At 24.7% G+C, this 26771-nt stretch overlaps 1 protein-coding gene across 1 annotated transcript; it reads left to right on the top strand.

Moving 5' to 3' along the window:
* Positions 1-402: 402 nt before the first annotated feature.
* Positions 403-2246, top strand: LOC112593647. The gene is made up of 2 exons (XM_025338150.1): positions 403-1916; positions 1990-2246. Exons 1-2 carry the CDS (start codon positions 746-748, stop codon positions 2244-2246), a joined length of 1428 nt encoding a protein of 475 aa, XP_025193935.1. The 5' UTR covers positions 403-745.
* Positions 2247-26771: the final 24525 nt, after the last annotated feature.

Below are 26771 nucleotides of genomic sequence, written 5' to 3'. Positions count from 1 at the left end.
AATTTATGTGTAAAACATGTCTATACATACTCTCTGCGAAACATTTATTCCTCGAATATCCCATTTATCAACACGCTCGAACAAATTTTAACATTAACACCACCTCACAAAAAGAAGCTTTCGGTCTTGAACAAGTATAAATAATTATAGACTTCCTCGAGATAGCCGATCTCATAACAAGTATATGAAACATTTCATCAAAGATGTATCACTATAAATATTGTATAATTTTATCATAATATTTAATTTTTTCTATATTTTGATCATTTTCACAGTAATTATTAAAAACTTTAAGCTACGAAAGGCTAATAAATCATGTATTTAAAGCCTTAAAATTAAAAATATAAATAAGATAATTTAAGAATTTAAATATATAAACTTGCTATATGGGTATCACGTCAATACCGCGAATCCAAAAAAGCGAATATCAAAATAGCGATGGCAAAATAGCTAAGTATAAAATAGCTAAAAGCCATAATAGCGAATGTTCGAAACAGCCAAAGTATATTATTTTTAATTTATTTTCCTGATTAGTAATAGTTATAAAGATACAGATAATCACAATCAGTTTTATAGCTGGGTTATCCAATAGGTATATATTACGACAAGATATGGCGAGATTATGACGAGATATAATAATAAAATAGGTGGATTAGATATGAGCACAATATTCGACAGCGACAGTGTATGTTAAACCGCACAGTATTATAGTTATATAACTCGTGTATCATACAGTTTCACAGTTATGTCGTTTAAAAATATCGAATATTTAATATCACAAAAAAATAAACCACTCGTAAAATACGATGGGTTTTTGTATCGGAAAGATTGCGAAAACGGCGAAGTTTCATACTGGAGATGTGCGGAAGTTGAAAAATGTCGTGGTCGAATTAATATTAAAAATGATTTGGTTATTAAAGATTCTTCATTCAAACATGTACATGTCCCCAATCCAGCTAAAATCGAAGTCAAACAACTAACTGAAGAAATGAAAAAAAGTGCTTTAACTACTCAACATAATCCAAGTAAAATTATTAGTGATATTGTAAAAACGGCATCATCCAATGTAATTCAAGGGAGTCTCACAAGTGTACCAAATCTTAAAAGAATTATTCAGCGAACTAGGCAATGTAATCAACATTCTCCACCTAATCCACTAACCTTGAAAGATTTAGGAGAAATTCCAGACATTTATAAACAAACAAACAATGGAAGTAAGTTTTTGTTATTTGATAATTATGAAATTAATGGTCCTACAAAAAATAGAATTTTAATATTTTGTACACGTGAGGGATTAGAGTTAATGTCTGAATCTGAACATTGGTTCGCCGACGGTACATTTAAGAGCGCTCCTTCTATATTCACACAAATATACACTATTCACGTATTGATATATAATACTGTAATACCAGTAGTTTTTGCATTATTACCTGATAAAAGTACTTCAACATATTCTTATTTAATCAAAACACTAAAATCGCATATACCATTAAATCCTAAAACTATTATGACTGACTTCGAACAAAGTGCGATATTGGCATTTAAGGAAATTTTTCCCAATATAATTTCTCGTGGCTGTCACTTTCACTTAAGTCAATGTGTATGGCGAAAAATACAATCGATACCCACGATTCACGAAAAATATATAACTGATGCAGAATTTTGTATTCAAATACGATTGTTACCAGCACTTGCTTATGTACCAGTATCTGACGTAATAGCAAGTTTCGAGCACTTATGTGAAAGTGATTATTACATAGAACACGAAGAACTTTTTCGACCACTACTGGACTACTTTGAAGATACTTGGCTTGGAAAGACGGTGCGTAAACGACGTCGAGGTCCAACATTTCCTCTAGAAATGTGGAATTGTTATGACGCGATAGATTTGCCAAAGACTAATAATTCAGTCGAAGGTAACTAATTTTTATAAATAAATATATCTAAAATATATTAAGTATATTTTATAGATTTTTACATATTTTATAGGTTGGAATCGTGGTTTTAATCATTTACTTGGATCGTGTCACCCAACACTTTGGAAACTTATAGAAGGGTTCAAACAAGAACAGACTAACACAGAAATGAAAATAGAGCAATACATAAGCGGACAAAATCCAATAAAAAAAAAGAAAAAATATCAAGATACTGCATTAAGAATTTTAGAAATTCAAAAACAATATACAGAAAGAAATATCTTAAATTATTTGAAAGGCATAGCCTATAATTTATCACTACAAGTATAAATTATAAATATTATATAATATCTTTTATCTTTTAATTTTTATATTTAATTTTTTAATATTTAATTTGATTTACGACTAAACTCTGATGTATTTCTAAACACGTACAATAATGATCATTTTAAAATAATATACTTTAGCTGTTTTGAACATTCGTTATTATGCCTTTTAGCTATTTTATACTTAGCTATTTTGCCGTCGCTATTTTGATATTCGCTTTTTTGGATTCGCGGTATTGACGGTGATTCGCTATATGTCAATATTCCCGTTTTTTCATGATTGTATTTTAGCTCTTTTGATTATTTTGAAAAGTAACAGAAATTTTATTGACTCCCATAAACTATCAATTAGATATAATTTTCCATCAGAAACCATATTTAAGAGGCTAAAAATCAAAACACGTCATGTCGCTAATATAATATAAGTTTAATTTTTAATTTCAAAAAAAAAAAGTATACGATAAAATGTTTAATCAAAAAATGTTAACGTTTGTTTAGTATCATCATTTTAATAAATTCTGCTAAAATATAAGCTTATACTTGTATATATGCAAATTACAATGAAACGAATACGTATATAAAGTAAGTCGGAATACTATGTATAGGCACATTAGGAAAACCAACAGAAATTCAATTATATTTATCTGTGTAATATAAAATCTAATACTCGGTTTATTCACCTTATATGTATGTATAAAAAAAGCAAACGAAATTCAATTACTATAACCACATTTCAATTTAAAAATATAGTATAAGTACACGGCAGTTATTTTTCTCAATTCGGATGTTGGTAAAATTAAAACAAAAACGATGTGGTATTAAATTTTAGTAGTTAATCATACGATGGATGAATGAGAATCTGAGAACACTACTGCTTCTATATATTATATGTATAAAAATGATTTATGATTTTTAAAAATAAAATATTTTTTTTCTTTCCTAACTCATCATATAATATTATAATTAAGGTAAAACACAAATATTTAATTTAATAATAAATTTAAACCAACATAATGACATATATAGGACATCGTCGTGTTGATTCTGCAGCTGCTATAATATACTGTTGGTAGCAGTAGTCAAATTTTCCTATACATTACGTTATTACCAGAGGTAAATATTTAATAAAAATCTCTTAGGTACCTGATATAAATATTCTCTAATAAAATGTAACAGGGGATTAAAACCCACAAATTCAAAGTTAAGTACTCACTAGAGGTTTTTTAATTTAAAGGTAAAAATAACATTCTTAAATTATACAAAAGTTTTTTTTTTATTATTGGTGAAATTGTACGTCATAGTACATTATTCATTAGTAAGATATTTACCCCTCGAATAAATCCTCTATGGTGTTTTTAACATGGCTACATGTAAAATATATAGAAGTAAAAAATGGCAACTAATGGAGCTTTACTAGGTTAGGTAAATGAAGTGAAATGATCACTATGCACTAGACTTTTTATGAAGTGTACAAATTGAATAATAATATATACAGAAGTATAAACTAGGAATTCTAGAGAGTAATAAATATTTAATTGTATTTATTTTTAGTACATTATATATGATAAAACATGATACATTGTATGTATTAATAAGTTCTATGAATATTTAGTTTTTTTTTTTTTTAATTTACTGTTTAGGCATAACAAATAGATCATAATAATAAAATTAATTTATTAACATATTATGTCTTAAAAGTTAAGCTTATTTATTATAAAAATGAACACAATAAATAAAATATAAACGACTGTATGACATACCATTTTTATTGATAGTATCTCTATAAACTAAAACTATGCATTTTACTATATATTAGTTTTTATATTTTATAAAAATGTATTATTAAATTTATAAAAATTAATATTTAACTTATGTTTTAATATAATATATTTGTATATTATATAATTTTTTAGTAATAATAATTTGTTATGTGTTTTATATGTTGTGCTAGGTGGGTGGGTGGAATTGATTGAGAGCGTTTTACTCAAAGTATAATACATAGCTCTCTTTTTATATATATATATAAAAGTTTAATACATTCGCACATATTATATACACGTTATATGTGCTAGTACACGTTATACGCAGAAAGTGAATTTGACCTGAAACAGTTTTTATATTTTTACACACGTTTGAACTTCTATTTGTTCTATTGCATATAATCGAGGTGAAAAAATGTTTAAAAAACTTATGCGCGAGACCAGTCTCTGCGGTGAAATTATGTTTTACATAGATACGCGCATATAATATTATATATATATATGATCCGATCGTGGGGTGATAAAAATTTTTTCATTTTCTGCATTATGGTCCGTGGAAATCGTTATCGGAAACTCGATGACAACTACGTTAGTCTTCGCTATCTTCGTGCGCATGAGGCATATAGTAGTATACAGTCTTTTTTAAATAAAATTTAAGTATCCGAGCACAGAAAACCGTTGAATAATTCATGCAATACATATAGCAAATAGAAATGTAATTCATGATTGTTTACGTTACAAAACCTATTCTTATAGAATCATATGTGTGCATATGTACAATTGTAATATAAAAAATATATATGTTTGTACCTAATATATAGTGTATTTTTGTATTTTATACTTATGTACACTCAATACACAAAACTATTATATAATATTTTGTTATATATTTTTCAGAAAAAGTATACACCATTTTGAATTGTTCACAGAATTCGAAAAATAGAATTTTGATTAAAAAACCATCGAGATCGAATAAAATATAAATATGTTCTCATACCCATTATGTAACTGTCATATCATTGATATTATAATTCGAATAGTTACATTAAGATATTGGTATTCAAAGAAAATTAAAATTTCTAACGCTGAATTGAAAAATAATTTATTAAAATCATCATAATAACAGTTTTACAATAATATTATGTATACATAAATATACATACATTTTTAACTGCTGCAATTGGAAATTAAAAATATTTTTTCAATACTTATTTGATAATCGATATGAATTTATGACCAATTTTACAACTTCTATGACTGATCTTCTTGACTATATTATACATTAGTCAATAAATAATAAACTAGTTGAACGAATTTTGGTTTCTAAACATGATTTTAGTTTTCCATCAACTTTGTTCTAGTATAGCTCATACGCACCATCCTACTATAACTTTATTGGTTTATTAGTTATTACTATTATTATGCTTAATCATTCACATTTGTTCATTTGTTAAGCTCAAGCAGTCAAATAAAATTACTTAGTTCAGCTTTATACATAAATTATGATAATTACTTAATTAAATGATAATACCTATTAATTACATTACTTTTTCTTATTATTTAAAACAAATATTTAAAGAGCACAATCCGCATATGGCTTGTAATATATTAGATTAGGATATTATATTCTAATAAAGGCATAATAATATAACGCTATATGGTTTTATATTTTAAGACACAAGTTAGTCCATTACAAATACATAGTAATATTATATTTAGTTTGGATTATATACGTATAAATAAAAATAAAATGGATAAACTTGAAAAATACTTAGCTAAAGAAAAAATGATTTGACAAACTCATATTGTAACGATCATCTCAGTACGAAAAATCTTTTTAACGGCGTATTGTACTCGAATGACAATACAATTTGAAGAATCTATAAATAGTATAAGCCAATGGCATTGTTTGAGTTTTTTTTAATAGAGTGTCGTCGAAATTAAAGGAAACTATTTTTTTTTCTTCATCATATTAAATACGTATATATAAAGCATGCATAAGATTCAATCTTATAAATAATACTTTTATTGTTTAGTTGGGATAGGTATTTAAATAAAGCACCTATTCAGAATACGAATTCTGAAAAGGTATTCTTATTCTTCGAAAAAATATATTCAAAATACATTTTTGAATACTTAAAGAATATAATTTTCAATTTGTTTTTAAGTTAATATACAATTTGTTACGGGCTAAATAAAATAATTATTATTGCTGAATATTAGTTATTAATACGCTTTACGCAGATAAACTAATATTTTGGTTATAACAAAAATATACTGCCAGATTTTTCATGTCCATACTAAATTTGATTTTTAATGACTACTAGTTAAGTTTATAATTTATAAACATAAATACATTATTTTTGTCCAGCATAAAATATTGAAAAAAAAAAACATAATTAGAATAAGTAATTGAATATTTTTTTTAAATATTTTTTTATAATAATATTTAACCCTTTCAGACCCGATTTAATTGTAGTAGAGAAAAAAAATTTAGCGATTTATATATATTATTAAAGGTACTTAATTAAGATTCTCTTCAAGTTTGAAGAGATTCTGACCATCTGGACCAAATATACAGCTATGCACATTATAATGTCAATTGGGCCAATATGGAGATACTTGAGTGCACATTACAATGTACATTGGGCTTCCTAGCATAAAACACTATGCACATTATAATGTGCAACGGGAATTAGGTTTTAAAAACTATACAATTTCGTTAAGTTATGAAACAAAGACATGTATTAACTTCTTGTGCACACATCGTAATAAATTTAAAAAAAAAGTAAAAACTATATTATTGATAAAAACATTTTATTGATAAAAATATTAACAATTTTACCAAACATAAAAAATGAACGCAAACAAATCTTATTTGTGTAACAATAAACATTAATAATTAAAAAAATTAAATCAACATTTTAACTAAAAAATACAAAAAACACCTACTTGGCAGCATGAAACAAAATTAATATGTTGTCAATTTAATAGACTTTAAATAAATAGGTGTAACATATGTACACTACATAATTTTATTCATGAAATTTACGAAAACAATTACTTTTTTTAGTAAAATACAAATGAGTACCGCATTTTTTACAATAAATATGTGTACGTCCGGTACACTCTTCAAACTTGCACCGTATTGCTTCTTTTCGATCATTGTACTCTAGATGGTGTCCGTATTGATCTTTCTTTACTTCTTCGAGAGGTCTTTTATCGACATTTTTTGGTGATCTAGTTGGAGTTATATTTATTGAATCGGAACTACTGGGACGTCCTCTTCGTTTTGATGTAGGAGTTGAAGAACTACCAACCATAATTAAACTTTCGGCAAGGAGTTGTTTAAAATGTATCAAATTCATAATTTCTTTTGTAGGAATCTTAAGGTTTATAGCATCTCTTTTGTACTAAAGCCACGAATTAACGACTGCCATATCAAATATGTGAAAAAGCATACGTAAAGTCCACTTTTTGGATTTAATGAATGTACGATAATAACTTACCAGCTGGTCGTGTTTGTCTACACCATCCATACTTTTATTGTATAAATAAACAACTTCGGGACATTCAATAAAAACCAGTGATTTTTTTTACGATCAAATCTTTATACTATAATTGGTGTTTCCGAAGAAATGAAATTTGATCCGAGTTGTACAGCTTTATTATCAAACCACTTTACCAAAGCAATATTATGATTTGAACATATCTCGAAACTAGTTCCTCGGCTCATTTTAGCTAGTTGTTTATCTTTTGGAAACGGGGGGTTATTAAAAAAATTATAAAAATACATTTATTAGAATACTCATAAGACTGATAGAGCTAAAAGGTTATACTGATTATAGGCATGCTTAATATTTAAATGAATTAAAAAAATAAAAGTTAGAAACTGGAAATAGTTTTTATCATGTACACTGTACACTCTGTACAGTTATCATAATATATTATTACTTTTATGCACCGACCATTGAGCGTTTGTAAATTTTATGGCAGGTTAATATAAGATACAGAAAAAAATAGAAGTGACAAAATAAAGCCTGTCTCTCAAAATGACTCTCTTAAGGTAGACGGCTATTATAGCTTTATGATCTACAAAATAAATGTCATTAAAAGTATTCTGGATAATATTTTTTTTTAAATTACTAAAAAATGACCGAATTCGAAACTCAATTTTTCTTAAACAAATAACATATATATATATATTCGGTACGTCATTACTTTATGTTTTAACATTTGATATTTTGTAACATCTATTCGAAAATTTCTGAACGGATAAACAATGATAATAATTAATAATAATATCATAGACGCGTAAGACGTGTGATATATGTTTGTATCGTACATCGTATATAATACTGAACATTATATTATTAAATCTAATCTTAAGTTGCTGTGGTTCATTATTTTTCGGATTTTTGTATAAAATTACAAATCACAAGCACACGTCAGTCATAAAATTGGACCTTTTTACTTCAAATAGATTAGGATACATAAAATTACATAATATAATTTATTATAAATCTGATATTTTACATATTATTATTATTACGTTGTATAACCTAGAATCAATATTTTATCGAGAAATTTTCTTTTTTTACTTACGCGACAATTAAGCTGTTAAAAAAAAAAAAATTCATTTTTATTTTGTCCAAAAACAAAATAGTTACATAATTTATTATTATGGTATTAAGAATGGTATGTTATATTTTTATTGATTGTTTAAAAAAATATATTATTTAAAAAAAATGAAATTTAATATTTATTTATACAATTATAGTTTGCTTAGGTAAATCGTTGCATTTTATAATAATTGTTTGAAGTCTAAAACTAATCTATTGAATTTCTACGTCTACGATCTATCTATTTTAGGTTTCTAAATACAAGTTTAGAATACCGTTTATACTCCCGTTAAGTTCATCCGTCTGTTAGTTATCACTTATCAATACATAGTGTTAGTTGGAAATACACTTGACTAATCGTATGCCGAGTTTTATAAAAAAATTGGTTAATTTAATGGTTCAAAACAATTAAATGTATTAATCACGGGCCACTTAATTATATTTAAAGGACTATTATAACTCACTATTGACTAATTAAATGTATCTGACGCTTTATTAATATAAATATTTTAATACTATTTTATAATAATGGTTTATGTAAATTGAAATAATGTAATATGTAATAATCATTGATTTACATTAGCCAATATTAAAAAATAGGTTCTAAATTATAAAATTTTATGAATTTTCTAAAACTATACATGGTCTCATGGAATTATCATTTATTGGGTTGTATTAAAATACATTTAGAAACCAAGTATTTATAACGCTAAAGTAAATTTTTTTAACTTATTTTTAATATCTTATGATACAACTTTTTTTTTTTAATTTCAATTAATATATATTTGAAATATCCTATTACAAATTTGGCTTGTGAAATTTGAAACTATATCATACTATAAGTATTATCAATTTTTTTTTTTTTTTTTGTAATCGGTGAAAAATCTCATAAAGAGCCTTGTATTAAATCTAAATGTTATGTATATAAAATATAGAGTTAAATTTAATAATAATAAAAAAAAAAAAACTAGATAAATAGAAAAATTTGCTTAGTAACACATTATATGATTAAAAATTTAAAAAGTGAACATAATATTATTATTATTAATTAACTTAGTTTATGTAATAATGAAAATTCTGTTTATTACCTATACGTAGGTATAATAACCTGTACTTGAGGAATTTTCTAATCCTACTATCGTCGATGAGTCTCGTGGAAGCTTATAACGTTATTATTAATTATAATGCACCGGAAGTAGGTAGGTACTGCGTCCAAACACGAATGGAGTATTTTTGCGTGATCGAGACTTATAAATATATACTTTATTATTGTATAAAACATGTATTGTAAGTTTATAACATTATAAGTACCTAAAATAATAATTAACGTTGTGTCGAAGTTTTAAGATAATTATTTATAATGTTACGGTGTTCACACGGTACTATTTCAAATGGAAAAAACAAACAAGTACCTACCCTACGATGTAAACAATCGGACTAGTCGTCGACACAATATCATTTTAATTTTAGATAGTAGCATCATTTCTCAACACAATCACGTCATATAAGCGTCATAAAACGCTATTTCTGCATATTGTGGGTCTGTCCATCTGTCATTCTACACGCAACAATATTATTTAATATTAGTACAATATCCTTTTTGTTAAAAATATAATATTAATATACTCAATAATAATTGCCCACTATAAATTACGTTACCGTATACTTGATAGTTTCTAGTTGTTACTTGTCGCTCGAACGTTAGTTGGTACCTAGTAACCTAGTATGTACTACCTATACTAGAACTCGAATTGAATACAAACAGAATTGTTTTTTTCTGTATTTCCTAAAACACTGGTTTTCAAGCACAAAATTCGTTTTATATACATCAAAGAACTTTAAAATGAAACTTTTATTTTACATTTTTTTTTATTTCGAGTACCTACCTACATTTTTTGTTTATATTATTATAATGGAAATTATTTATTTTGTTTGATATTATTTATATTTTATGTATTTTATTTTTACGAATGAAAATTCTGCTTGAAAAATGCGGCGGTGCACAACGATCTGACAAATGAAATTTCCATCACGTGTAGGAGAATTTTATATACAAATAAGTACAATATATATGTTAGAGTTTTATTTGCGATTTTCATCAATCATGATAAAACCAAATTACGGTTGTGTAGTACAATTATAATAGTATACGTTTACTGCTTAATATTGCGTGAAGTGTGGACAACGACTGATTGTCAAGTGATTATTTTTGTTAAAAGTATTTTTTTTTAAACATAATTAACTGAAAAAACATGTATCACTATACGATATAAATAATACAAAATATAGATTATGTTTCATAATTTTTATTTGGTTACGTTAAAACATGTAAAGGCTATTTTTTAAGTTTTATAATATTATTGCTGTGTCAGTTATTATACTTATATTACAACTATATTTGTTATAAATAAATATAGAAAGTAGACTTTTAAGTATATTTACACAAGTAAGTTTATTGGTAATTGATAGATATTGTGCAATAGTTAATTTATCTTCTTTCTCTAAAAAAAATAAATTGTATGATATTTAAAAAAGTTAATAATTAATCCATTTTAAATAAATTAATGTGGCAATAAAAATTATTGTCTTCCAAATTTGTCTTCTATCAGGTAAAAATATTATGCCTGCGTCAACTCGACAGATTACGATGGCATATCATAATAATGATAATATTATGTATTACAATATGTTAAACGATACTCAACCATAAATTGTATTGTTAATTTTTTTATGTTAGTTGCATATAAAAATTTGAATTCTTGTATTACAAACGGCTAATAATATGGATATTACATAAAAATAAAAATAAAATGTTAAATATAAAAATAGGCCTGTAAAAAATAAAATGTATTGTTAAAAACCAATGCGTATACATCGTATTGAGCAACAATTTATAATAATAAAGTTTAAAATTTTGCAATTGTTCGTACATCTATGTATGAATATACATTTTCAGATTTATTAGCTATGGTTTTTTCCTTTTTATTTTCTAGAAATCCAATGAGATTTAAAAATATTACTTCTTAAAAATACCATCTTTTTTTTAATTACTAATATATTTAGAGCGACTACATTAAACATTGTAACATTTTCATACAGTTTAAAATCAATGTTCTCAAAAAAAAATATTATTATACATCTATCAATGTTCTTTATAAATGTTTTTTGGTTGGTTCCGTTTAGAATCTGAAACATAAAACAACATTTTACCTGCAAAACAAAGGCAAATATATTATTCTATATAAATATAATTTATGACATTACGGCAATCTAAAAAACAGTGTGAGTTGGCGTGGTGTTTATTATTTTCTTCATTCTACAATGTTTACTAAATTGAAATAATTCATAGTTGTTGAATTTATTACAATTTAAATGTTTGTCTGAAATGTAATTTAGTAAAATATTTATTCGAATAAAAGGTTTTATTCATTATAATGGTAGTAAAAGAATACTTATATAACGTATACAAATAGATATAAGTATTACTTTAAATGTTATAGCAATTTTATTTTTTATTTTTTTGTACGATTTATTTTATTTTTATAATAAATATATAACTATTACCAACTTTAAATCATAATAACAGATTCAGTTTATTCACAATGTTTAATTGTTTAAAAACTGAACATTGTAATTTGTATTGTTATAAATTATAGCTAACTATATTTAAGTATATAGTTAAAATAAGATATAATTAAATAAACTTCTGAAAAAAAAAAAAAATTATAAAATATATTACAATAAAATACAGCCTAAGTTATAATAAAACGTAATTAAAAATGTTTGGGTAAATATATAAAATACTAAATAAACACAATATTTATTTAAAAACGAATAAATATTTTAAAATAATTAACGTTAAAAATAAATGCTACTAAAGTGCTATATAAGCAGATTGTCCCTCTAAGATGCAGGTACTAATTTAAAACTGCAAGGTATAATGGAATCTGAATTGAATTATCACACCATTTTAAATTTGTTAATTCTCGTGGGTAATCAAATATAGGCTTTATTAATTAGACCAATTCTATTTTTTTAAATAATTTTAAAGCGCTGTATATGATAACAACCTTTTTGAGTTACAAGTATAATAAAAGAATATCATGTAAAAAATAAAAGTACTAAAAATGTGTATTTTAAAGATAAAAATATGACAGTTTTAAAGACAGTTGTGTACTGTAGTAATTAAAACTAAAAATTAACTTTTAGACTATTAAAAGTTATAAACAATAAAAATAACTTCGTAAGCTTTTACGTTAACAAATATATTAAAATATTTAAGAATTAAAAGCATTTTTTGAAAAAATATATTAATGATGTTTATGCATTCAACAAAATTCGTGGTTTAAAAATACCTATTGAATTCTATATCATTTTCAATATAAATTACTTACTTTTACATTTTTATACAGTGTATAGGTATACATTTTACATTCTAAAAGGCACTAATTAATGTTTATAACACTTTTAAACGTAAGCACTTCCCTATATATATGTTTATTATTTTTATACTTCAACATTCTTTGTGTAAGGCATAATTATTATAAATCTTAAAACGTATAAACAATGTACTGTATACATTGATTTGTTTATCAAATATTTTATAATTTCTGAAAAAATAAAAAAAAGGAAAAATTAGATATTATTATTAAAAGGGTCATTTATAAGCTATTATGAGACACACTTGTGAATATTGACTTATTTAAACAATGAATAATTTATTTAAAATAATGTATGACTTTTTTGTTATAAAATAATATTTTTTTACAATTATATAACAATAAAATAACAATTTACGATTAAAACTAACAAAAAAATATGGGTAAAATAAAAAAATTATTATATTATATTTAAGTAAACACACTCAATTCATATGTGATATTATTTAAATATTATTTACATAGTAAAACAATTATGCATATCGGTAACACGTTGAGTTTGGAAATTGATTGCGTAATTGATAAAATAATACAAATTTATCGATAATACGTTTAAAGCTATAATATATATGTATAACATACACAGTAATAATAACAATCCTTTTAAACTGTAAACCTTTTATTCCACTGCAATTACTCAAAACATAGGCACATAGCTTGCGTAATGGTGACCGGGAATACTAATTAAGCTTTGTTAACAAAGTTTAATGCATTATATGAACGTCACCGCAAAAGAGAGGCTTTGTTACGAAATTTAACACTCTCGCAACATGTCTGTTTCCTTGTATTTTGTATGGTAAACTCTTCTCGAAAAAAAAGTTATTTAAACTCCATAATGACTAAACTTATTTTATAAATGTTAACAAACTTTTATGTATAAAATATTTTTAATAAAATATTATCAGTAATGCTGTTGGTCTGAAAATTGTAACATTTTCAAGGGTAACTTCATCTCAGGATTTACCCACGTCAAATAAAATTGCGTAATATAGTTAAAACGTTTATTTTGTTTACACCATTTTGATAATTAACTACGACAAACAGGTACTACTAAAACTTACAAAAGTTCAATTGCAAAGTTATAGTCATTTTAAGTATAAAAACTTAACAGGACTGCCAAGTAAAATCTATTTAAAATCTCTCAAAAATAATATTTGAAACAAATAAAAATCTCACTATTAAACGTATATTTTGTAAATTTCATTAAATTAAGCAAAAACAATATATACAGTACCTACTGTATAGAACTGATAAAACTGCTTCAACACTAGACATTTGACAGATGATTAAATGTCATATAATGGGTACATTTCTGAAACGTGAAAGGTTAAACTTTAAATAAGCATACTGAGTTATTTTTTAAATTTAAAAACCATCTTTTTGATTATGTTAGTTCGTGAAAGAAAACATTCTTATTACATAGCATATTGTATAATAAGCTCAATAGCTATGCACTTGTTGTGGTCAAATAATATGATAATAAAAAGAAAAAAATATGTTCATTGTATTTATTTGTGAATACTCTTAGAGCTAAAAAATAATGATTATTTAAGTTAGATAAATTATCATGCAATATAGCTAATATAGACACTTATATTTTAATGAAAGACAACAGATATATTCATCAGAAGATGTATATAAGTACATCGACTATTTTAGATTATCAAAAATTAAACTATTTGATTATAAGGCATAAGTATTATGATAAGTACTTAATAGTTTATTTTTGATTAAACGCGTATTATTTTATTTTATTTAGTTTATTTTTAATATTAATGACACTGTAATAAGTAACTTTAAAAAACTTAAAAACATTTAAAACATCATTTTTTATTTAAATCTACAAACAAAATAAAACTTAAAGTTATAATTAATTCACTGTGTAGACTTTATTTGGGTTTCATAATTATTCACGGGTATATAGAAAAACGTATATATCCTATAACGAATTACACAGGTTCAATAACTTATAATGCGCTCTACTCTAGACAAGTTTACCCAACCTAACCCAAATCAGTTCAATTTCAATACAAACAATATTGAGTAAACTTATCTTATGTGGATATAATACCCATTATACGTATACTTGCGTCACTATAACCTATTTATTATAAAACAATGATTTATGAAGGTAAGTCAAAACGGTGAATTGCAGTACGTTGTTATGGCTGCATACTATATATGTCTCAAAAAAAGGTAAATTAAGCAGGTAATAGTAAATTTTTTGTGATTCCGTATAAATACAAAGTATTTGCATCGAATATTGATTATCAAAATATGATAATGGTATGTCATGAACTTTGGAAATATAAATTCTAAAAATGCAAGCATTTTTAAGAAACAAAATAAAAAATAAAAAAAACTTCAACTTTCATTACTTAGACAATTGAATTTAATTTATTTTAATTTTTAATTTATGTAATTGTTTCAAATTTTGAACATAATATATTTATTATGTTATAATAATAAACATTAATAAAATATTACAATAAATATTTATCCCCAAAATAATAATTTTAAATATTATGAATCAAGTGAATAATATGTTAACACAACAAATTGTTACTAACAACAACAGTAATAATTCGTAATAACAAAACTAAAAATCGTTATTTTTCGTTTAAATTAGTACTTACAATACGATTTTATACATTATAATTTATTAATTACCTATCTGTAAGGAATATTTTAATAATTTCCAATTTAAATAGTATAGTTGTAGATAATGCCATAACTTTAGTGAAAATTGTATGTATGTATATTTTAAACTTATAAATGGTTAGTATATTACAATACTATGTTTTTAATTTATTGGTTTACTTTTAAATTACATATGTATTTTGAGCAGAGTAAAAAAGAATATTTTCGGTGTTAAAAATATTATAGTTTTTACCTATTTATTTATTTTTATTGCATCATTCACAGGAATTTCTCGATAATTATGAAATATTTGTCTATGCTTAAAGAGTTCTCCAAAGTTTTCTATTAACCCATCTTTCTACAGTTTACAGTTGTCTAATTTCATTAAATTAAATTAAATAAAACCTAACCAACACTTGATATTCGTTGTAACTCAAAGTTCCTAAATGAATGCGGGACAAGAAAGTAATTCAAACTATCGAGAGTTCAGAAGTTTTAGTAACTGGCAAGAAAAATCAGCTGCTAAATAATACATTATAGTTACTAGTTACTATATTGTTATCTTTAACTCAAATCTTAATAGTACTTATATAATTATATACTACATGATACACCATTGGTTCTTAACCCAGAGTTTATGGTTACTAATTAATTATTTAACGTTATCAACGTATGGTAATAACATAACCTACGCATAGACATAAGACATTTTTTTTAAGTGCCATAAATAGACAGAATATCTAACTTAAAGGTTGTCAATTAAAAAATTCTTGAAAATCACTAAGATACACTATACATTCTATTAAATAGTAAATATTATCACATTAAGTTCTATTCGAAATCGTTTTTCCAAAATATGTGTTGTGATACATTCGTTATTGAAAATAAACATGCATTATAATATAATAACAATTCAGTTTAAGGCAACAATTAACAACGTAATAACAAATTATTTAGCGTAAAATTCGGTTAGAGACGAATAGAACAATTTAAACCAGTGTCTGACGTGTAGTGGGCTCGCACCAGACAACAGTTGTCTGTAACTATCATACATACCTATACTTATTATAAACAGTTTTTTTTTTTTAGTACCTACTGTCACTTTAAACATTATTTTATATTTTTAATAATTTTATATCTAGGATATGACGATGTGTAATTTAATAATTAATGCAAAGTTAACGGATAAAAACAAAAAAATTCAACCGACTAAAAGCATTGTATATACAAATATTAATTATTTCTTGCATATGGTCTTATGAATACTAATTATTGTAGCATAAAAGATAAACTCTTTGAGCCTTATACTTCTTTAAAAAAAATTCAATACAAACTCTAGTAATATGTATAATATAAGAGGATGTGAATAATTAAAAACAAGCACAATAATGTAATCTATTATTTATTTTTATTTTTTGAGGTTTTATGATTTTATACTTTAACTTGTTTCAATACAATAAATATCTCGAAACATCTAAAAAACATATAATTATATAAATGAACAACCGGAAAGTACAAAACACGTGAATAATTTAATTAAAACATAGTTATATGGGAGGAGTTTGGCGAGTGACTTAATTATTGTTCGTTCCATTTGAAATTTATTAGTTTTCAAAATGGCGTGGAAACACGTTGAACCGCTCACCTGTACGTCTCGTTCTACGCGATTCGATATTTTTCTTTACATATAATTTTAAGCATAACATTAATAGTTTGATTAATGTACGATTTCTAGTTTGTTAATAATAAACCATGTGGTGTAAGAAACTAAGAAAAATAAAAAAAATTACAAAAATAAAAACGCAATAAAACGAATAATGATAAAAAATTAAAATTTATAAATAACATAAGGTATATCATAATGTGTCTTGGAACTTTATTACATGTATACCTCTAACTATGTATTATTAGTAAGTACCTTATTGATTGTGAAAAACTTTTGATTTCGTCGAAAAGGTTCAAGAAAACAATGTCCACCATTTGGTAAATAATGATAAATATCAAAATTCTAATTGGTTTTGTGTAATATACAATTATACTAATAATAATAGAGGGGTTAAATTATAATATTCTATTATAAATTGACGTAGAAAAAAATAAATGTCAGTATTTGATCTACTTATACCTATTTTCTAACATGATATATCAAAATCAAACTATTATACCATTAATATTTTACAAACATAACTTGTCTTTTTTCTAATTTTTACTATATAATATAATCTATATAATGAGATATTTCAACATTGTTGGGCGAATAATCAATAAACATTTATAGGTAATTATTTCTATTTTTTTTTTCTAAATTATAAACGCGCAATTTAAGAATATTGACTTACTAAAAAAAGACTATTAAATACTTAAATAATACCTTTTAAGATTTAAGTACCTAGATTAAATATTTTATATTACCTATTAATTTTAAAATTAACTCCTAGTCGACTCATTTCAAATACAACTTTTAAACTTGATACTCACGTATTTAAATCGTAATACGATATAACTCTTCTTTGTATAGTTACAGTATTTGTATCTTATTTCATCAAATTTACATTTGAAATCATTTCACACCTTGATTTTTCAATGTATTATACTATTGGATCGAGACGATTACTTAAGTGAATAATGGAAATTCAAATGTTAAAATATTAGAGGATATACTATTATAGTTTTTTAATGGCTCAGATTCTTTAAAAGGAATTTAAATTTCTTTAATATATTTATCAATGAAATATAATACACTACCGTAACATCGTCATCGGAAGAATCATGATAATATAATTAATATAAGGAGCTATTTTTAACTTGGTAGAATATACCAAAATATAATATTATTTACACGATTTTTCTATTTAAATAATTAATTTTTGTTTAAAAATTAATGAATAATAAATGATATGTTTTATGAAATTTATAATTTTGTATATGGGCTATTGTGCACTATTTATCACAGTCAGAATTTCCTATCATGAACTTAATGTTTTAATGATAACACAACGTAAATCTGATATAAATTCGAGTATACAATATTATGCTTGAATGAAACACGAAAGAGGAACAATTTTTTTATTGCTGTAGCACCTTTTCCCAAACAACAAGTATTAGAAACCATATCTTTTTAGTGGACAGTATTATTTATATGTATATTTTTTGAAAATTATCAAAGTATTGTTATCATCAACACTGTTACGACCTATTTCTGATACGATTCATAAGTATAATATCCATATTTCATTCGTATTAAATTTTGATGATGATGATGATAACCAAAAAGCGAACAAAATTTAACGTACAAACACGCGTTTTCGTGTGATTTGAAAATCTGATAAATCGTGTTCTTAGAACGGCATGAAAAGGGATAATAAATTATGCCTTATTCCGGCATTTGTGTCGGAGAAGACTTGTCCAGTTTTAAAGACCGGATGGGCCGGGTTAGACGTGGGTCAGTCCGGTCCGAGCCTTTGCAACTCATTAGTTATTATATAAGCATACTATATAACTAGTAACCACCAAATGTAATGTATACATTATGTTTATAAATCATAACACGTTGCAGTATACAAACAACACGTTCCCTATAAAATGTTCAACGCATATAGTAAAGTTATTCTTTAGTACAAGCGTAGTAAATATGTAACAAATATTAAAATTAAAATCATACAAGTGCTTCAATATCATATTATAATATTCTTATATGAACATATACATATAATGGTAAATTATATTTACAAGTAATTATGTTTATAAAGTCAAATGATTAAAACCACGCGTTCACTCATCCACTATAATTTGTTAAATTGTGTTTTCTATAAATGTATTTAATATATCTTTCAATTGACCAAATAGTGTTTACCGACTGTTTACACGCAAAAGATTGCAGTCTAAATTCATAAAAAAATATAATAATAATATGTGCAATATATAGTATGTTATGAGGAATGGATTGTGTATTTAATCACAAACGTAAATTTTAATTTTAAGTGAGAGTGACGGGTCACTCTACCGCTATATAATATACGATAATATCAGTTTAGTAATTCTTAAAGTGCTTCGCGAGTAATATATGACTACGTAAGGAATCATTCAATTTATTTAATCGGTATGTTACACAAATAATTTGACATTGAAAAGTATACAATTTTGACTTTTGAAAATAATACACTCATCATTTTATACGAGTACCTATACTATGTGTACGCAAAACGATTAAGCTGCAAATGTTATTAAATATTTGGTATTATCGATTGACGTATAATTAAATATAAGGACTTCGATAATAGGATATGTGGTAGTTACCTAATTAAATTATATTTTAAACGAATAGACATTACTTAATAATCATAAATTATATTATGATCAAAATCAAATTTACCTTTATAACATTTATACCGCTATCGACGTAATTTCGAAAATGATAGTCACTGTTAGGAAAATAGTTAACATATGTATGTGTTAATGAGACTTAAGTTATAATATTATAAACCATGGATATTTTAATGATGACATTATGACTACAGCTACTGCTGTAGCACCATAGTGTGGTAGTGCTCTCGGTAAACCATGATATAATTGATCAAAAGACGTTTTTCTGAGTATCTGTTATAATAATATGTTATGTCTAGACTCAATAGCCTATATAGACACCAGTTGGAAGGCAGTACTGGTAATTATTTTTCTCTTCTTTTTTTTTTCTTATGACGTGTGTAGTTATAGGTACCCATGACTCTGAATACCAGTGCAGCAATTATCAGTTTTAATTCCAGTTTAGGACCTTGACAAAATTAACGTGCTAGCAAAAAAAAAAATTCAATACCTTGCTATGCGATACATAAACAACCGACAAGTTTACTCACTATGTATCTATAGGCATAAACAAATAGAACTTAAGAAAGCTTAACTATATCTGACCATTTCAAGCTGTTTTAAAAATATTTTATATTTATGATTTATAGTATATATATATGTGTGTGTGTGTGTGTGTGTATACATGCTAAAGATGTAATATTATAAATGTATTTAATTTATTAATTATTAGCTATTGCTTATTACTTATAAGACATTTTTATCATCTTATCTTAATGATTTCAATGTGTTGATACTTATATTGTCAAACTTATAAATAAATTTATCATAGGTCTACATTAAGTTCTTTATACAGTGACAGCTAACAAATAGCAAATAACAATCGTGTCTGTTGTATTTTGTAAATTTAATTCACTATTTCAGTGTCTAAATATTTATAGCTTTTTGTCTATTAAAAATTATCGTGTTTAGCATTTTTAATACCAAAAATAGTAAAATGTTATTCACCTGTCACAGCTAAAGATAATACACAGAAAAAACTTCCAATAAGTTCTGAATTTTTATTGATTGTTATCTATATACTAAAATTATTATTTTATAAGCAAAGTTTATTATGGGTAGGTACTAGGTAGTAGGTACATAATATTTTCACACAATAAACAGGTAATTACCTTATTTTTGAGTATTTTGACACCATTTTTTTGGACTCAAAAGCCTTAAACATTTAAAGACCCTATTTACGCTTATGACTATATTACGGCGTAGATTTTATTTTATTTACATCGTGGCCTCTATCATACTATACTAATGTAGCATTATACTAATCAGAGCATGAATTGCGACACAAATTTGTTTTCCTTCATGGTTGATTATTGCTTGATTATTTATTTGTGAAACGTATATATATTTTATAGGACTGGATATAAAATTCATGATGGACAATTTTTGTTTTGCATTTTCTCCACTTCGGTATTATTTATTCATGTAATATAATATTAATTGGCGTGACAGTATTTTATACACATATTATAATAAATCAGGCTTATAGAATATATAAATACATTTTACCACGAAATAAAAAAAAACAAACATCGAAAAATTAAACATAAATATTTTTATAAGCTTAAGTTTATTTACATTTAATAAATCGAAATCATATTTCAATACTAGTAAGTAATAATTCATTATGTATTTATGCCGATTGCGCATAATGCAATGTTCTTTTATTAGGTAGTTATGACTTATGGTTGAGTAAATAAAAAAAAAAACGCAGCACCGAGTATTTTAACACGTAGAACGTAATACAATTTTAAAACTTATCAGTAAGAGAAGAAAAAGAGGAATTTTAGAAGAAGAGTAGATCATCAAGGAGCAAATATTAGAGGAATGACGTCGGTCAGTCAAAAAGGAAAAAATATACCTTAAGTTTTTTTTTTAAATATTGTGTTATCATATTCATATGAAGAAAAAATATACTTTTTAAAGTTCAACCAACAAAATTAAAGATTTTAATTTTTAAACGTGATTCTAATTTATTATTTATATTAATTTAAATAATTCTCACTATTTATTAATTAAGTATTCCATATTTATTTTATTTTACTATTCACTTTAATTTCAAGAAATACTTAGAATTTAAGAATCATTGTTTGGTTAAAATATGTTTTATTATTTGTTCATAAAATTACCAATGAAAGTAATGGAGTATGAGTCAGAGACAATTTATTTAATTTTATACGTCATGTTTTCCATTTACATGTTGCTATAATATTTTAAATGATTTATGTTTAGTATGCCCGATTTGTGTTACACTTATTTCTAATTAAAATTATTTTACAAGCCTATAAAAGTAAATATTAATTATTTTATAATAATATTAAAAATTTCTAATTTATACTAGATATTATATAATTAATGTTTTATAAAAAAATTTCCGTCTATGAGGTTAACATTTTGCAGTTAGTATCAAAACGATTCATATAATGTTTATTTATAAATGTTCTACATTTTATAAATTACTATACTTACTTTAGTTTTTTTTTTTTTTTTTTTATAATAGATAACTGTACAATAATTTGGTGACACCATTATTACAATTTATGTACTGTGAGATTTTTTTACAGTAAACACTTATTGTTTAAAGAGTATTTACTCTTTAAAATTGGTTCTTTGTACTTTTATTTTTGTTGGTGAAATCACTGCTATAACATTATTTTAATTAAATGTAACTTATATATTTTTTAGTTCAATAATCTAATAAATCATTATAATTTTTTCAAAAAATGTTAATGTAAATATCCAAATATTCACAACTATTGAAATTGAGTCAATAGGTTTTTTATTTAAATATTTTTTTTATACTTTAAAAATTAATTAAATTAATTCATAAGAGCTTATTAATAGTTCAAAATATGATAAAATTAATTATTGTAGATACTTGTATCAAAAATTCAAGTATACGTACCGATATTAACCTGTATCAAGTTATCTATATTGCATTTATTTTTTACTGTTGATAGTTAAAATTTTAATCGCTCAAAAAAAAAAATAAAACGATACTTTTAACAATTCTAAATAGCTAATACCATAACGATTAATCTTGCATTTTCTAGATTTCATGTTAAAAATTAATTAATTCTGTTTATTTTTTTTACTATAGAAGGTTCACCGTGCGTCGTTTTCTCAAACACCTATATCAATGATAATACACACTATAATACTGTATAAAGCCCATTAAATTCAAACATTATAACATTATATGAAAACAGTTTATTTAATACGTATTTTGGACTATATGTTCTTAAAAAAAAAAAAAAAAAAACCAAAATAAAGAATTACGAGGACATGTAGTTTTTATAACTATTAACACAAGGTAATTAAAAAATAAAATAGTTCAAAAATTCACTTCCTTGACAATAATATCAATTGGATTTGATTTTCTTGTTTCAAATTAATATAATAATCATGTATTATTCCTTTATCCGCTTCTGCTTTGAATATAAAAAACTTTTTGTTTATCGATAATATCCACGCATTTCTATGTGTGCTATAGATTGTAGGTATAATGTTATACATATATCTATAAAATTTAGAATTTTTTAAATGTGAATGGTAGAGGATGATTTTATTGAACGGGAATAAACTTTTTTAAATTTTATGATTAATAGGTACCTACTTAGTTGTACAACTGCGATTGCTAATCATTTAAATTTAAATACAGTGCACTCATGTACAGGTGTAACGATTTATCTTTTCTATGCTGCATTATTCCGCTGTGTCATTGACTCATTGGTGCAATAAGTGAACAGCTGAATTAACAAACTAAAATAAGAGTAAACAAAATAAAATAAATAAATAAACAATTTTGTATAAACTTTTAATAATTTTGGTAATACATTAATACATACTTACAAGTTATTATACTTTTTTTGTAATAAAATAATAATAGTTAATAATACTAATAAATTTTAGAACTTACATAAATGTTTTTTTTCAGCCATAGTGTGGTGTTTCATAAAGTTCACAATTTTTAAACATGAAATAAATCAGCCAAAATTATAAATAAATTCAAACTTTTTATTTTATTACACTTAAAATACATTTCAGTATAATGTTTAAATTTAAAAATTATATCTACCATATGTCCACTTCCATTTGTCTCTGCAAGCCATTATTTCCAGGACTCACATTCACACTCTCTTATACTACCGCAGTGTTTAGCTGTGTACAAACTGTACAGGTTTCGACCTGGACTTTTTTATGTTTCAACTAAACCAGTTTTTCAAATTTCTATACTATTTTCAGAATTGTTGATGCAGTAGAAGCTTCCACACATCTAAAAGTCATACGAAGTTTACGGACAGTCATAGCTGAGCATTCGCCATTTTTGTAATGGGTTTTCAGTATGAGTATATACTGATGGTTACTAAATCGAGGCGGTGTAAATTGCGTCCCATTTTTAATTTTTTGTGTAAATTGCCGGCTGCCGCACGTAAATTCGCATCGTAAATTGCGACCAGGGTATTTTTTTGTTTGCAATTCATACACTTTTTAATATATAAATGTTTCTTTTTCAATCATTTTTTTTCTTTTTGTTCTCTGCAGACTTCTCAAGCTGATATCTACATCATAGATTATTAGTTATTATTAATCTTTAAATTGTACAACCGACCGGAAATCGGAATATTCTGGGCCGCAATTTACGTATGTCATAAAAATACGGGGACCGCAATTAACGTATGTTTTAAAAGTACATTGGCCGCAATTTACATAGTATATGAATATGACTATGACCTTTTTTGGGGATGCAATTTACAGACTCCAACTGAATCGCTCCATGATAATTAAGTTCAATAAAAAAGAATTACCTTCTAATCAAAGTGATAATAAATGACAAAAATAATTCAAATATGGTAGACACTTTCAAACATCCTTTGTAATATTCGTATTGAAAATATATAGTAACTAGACTTGTCCAATATAATATTTCAATTCATAACATTGTTAGAACTCATAATTTTTTGTTAGCTAACGCTGTAGACCGTAAATAATTTTTTTTGTATCTTTTTAATATAGAAAAAACCCTTTTCGCTTTTATTAGAATATGCCATACCAAATAAGCAATTTCGACATTAAGAGAATAAGAAATATTGTGTTCATATAGATTTGAGATTTTTTATACTTTTTGTTTTGTTTAAAAATATTTATTTTTTTTAATTTGAACGATTTCCTCTCTAAATTATACTTTCAATTTATCTGTGTGCACATTCAAATATTTACTAACTTTAAACTGCTTCAATAATGTTTCATACAGGTCAATTGATTAAATATTTTTTACATTAGAAAGCAATTCAAATTTGTAATATACATCGGAATATTATTATGTCACCTTTATTTTTTCAGTTGATCTATTGCCGCACTCTTACGTTAGCTGTTAAAAATAAATTTAATATTTCTATCTTATTTCTTAATTTTACTCTCACTAGAAAACATAATTTTATCAGAAAAAATATGCCTTTGTATAATTCTAGTTTACTTCTAAAGATAGGTTGCAGGGACACTTCAAGTAAAATCCAGTATAAATTAATTAAATACTTATTGAAGTGCTATTGGATATTTTTTAAATAAGTGTGGGAATTTAAACAATTAAAAGAAGAACAAATTCAAATTATTTTATTTTATTGTTAATTCAATTTTCTTCGTATTTAATGGTGTTCTTTTTATCCTTTGAATAAAATTAGAAGATAAAAACTCTTAAACTTAAATATATCCAATCTTAACTGATTTTTATTCTGAATACCGTGATGAACAACAAGTTGGACATACGTTTTCTTAATAATGTATCATTGGAGATTTTATCCAATTATGTTGTCATGAAATATTTAAAGTAGATGTACCTAAGATGTATTTTTAAAGTAAATAGGTGCCTATATAACAAAACATATAAATCTATCCTTTAATTTATTTTGATATCTATCTTTAACGGTCAACAACAACAACGAAATATGTATACAATTTACAGAAAATTTTCTGAGACGAAAAAAAATTCTGTGTATTTTTATTTCTTAACATAGTAAAAGATAAAGGTATTAGGATGATTCAGTTTATTAAATTTATAAGCAATCGGTATAGTATGTTTCTTACATGATTATAGGTAAATGTCACATAGACTAATTTCCTAGTTTCCTGTATTCACAGAAAAATAACTTACTTAGTGCTCAGTTATTAATAGAATCGGTCGAAGCACTTAATTCCTTTTTGTTTTCCATATACTATGTTATTCGTTGCCTGAATTAAATGAAATTCAATAATTAAACAGCAGCACCTAAACCAATAATGTGCTAACTAGTATATGGAGAACACTTTTTTTTTGTTTAAGGTTTAGGCCAATCCGATTTTATTTTATAATGTGTTTTCTGAAATTAAACAAAATTTAATACTTTATGAGTAGAGCTACACTGGCACATGATTATTATAAAAAAAAGCTTTATTATACTCGTTCGATGTCGTTTTAATACGACATTATAATAATATAACGTACGTCATACAGTTAAGACGTGGACATCAGCTGTGAAGTCGTTAGGTCGTGCTGGAAGCGGTCTTACCCAGCGGGTGACATTACGTGTATATATAAAGTCATATCGTACGGGAGTACTTAATATCTTGTGGAAAAAAATTGCTTATTATAATATTATTATCATTACAATATTTAAAAGGACTTATGACCGGCAGAAACAGTCCACGGTGGCGGTTATTCGTCCAAACC

The sequence above is a fragment of the Melanaphis sacchari genome, unplaced genomic scaffold (assembly GCF_002803265.2).
Source record: "Melanaphis sacchari strain LSU unplaced genomic scaffold, SCAv2.0 Contig20_pilon_pilon, whole genome shotgun sequence".
Taxonomy (NCBI): domain Eukaryota; kingdom Metazoa; phylum Arthropoda; class Insecta; order Hemiptera; family Aphididae; genus Melanaphis; species Melanaphis sacchari.
The sequence above is the reverse complement of the archived record's forward strand: the minus strand, read 5'-3'. Positions and strand labels throughout refer to the sequence as shown.

Bases quoted from the DNA above. Each gene is read 5' to 3' on its own strand.
- LOC112593647 (XM_025338150.1), top strand. From the start codon at position 746: ATGTCGTTTAAAAATATCGAATATTTAATATCACAAAAAAATAAACCA. The intron at 1,917-1,989 runs GTAACTAATTTT...CATATTTTATAG, and splicing joins GACTAATAATTCAGTCGAAG to GTTGGAATCGTGGTTTTAAT.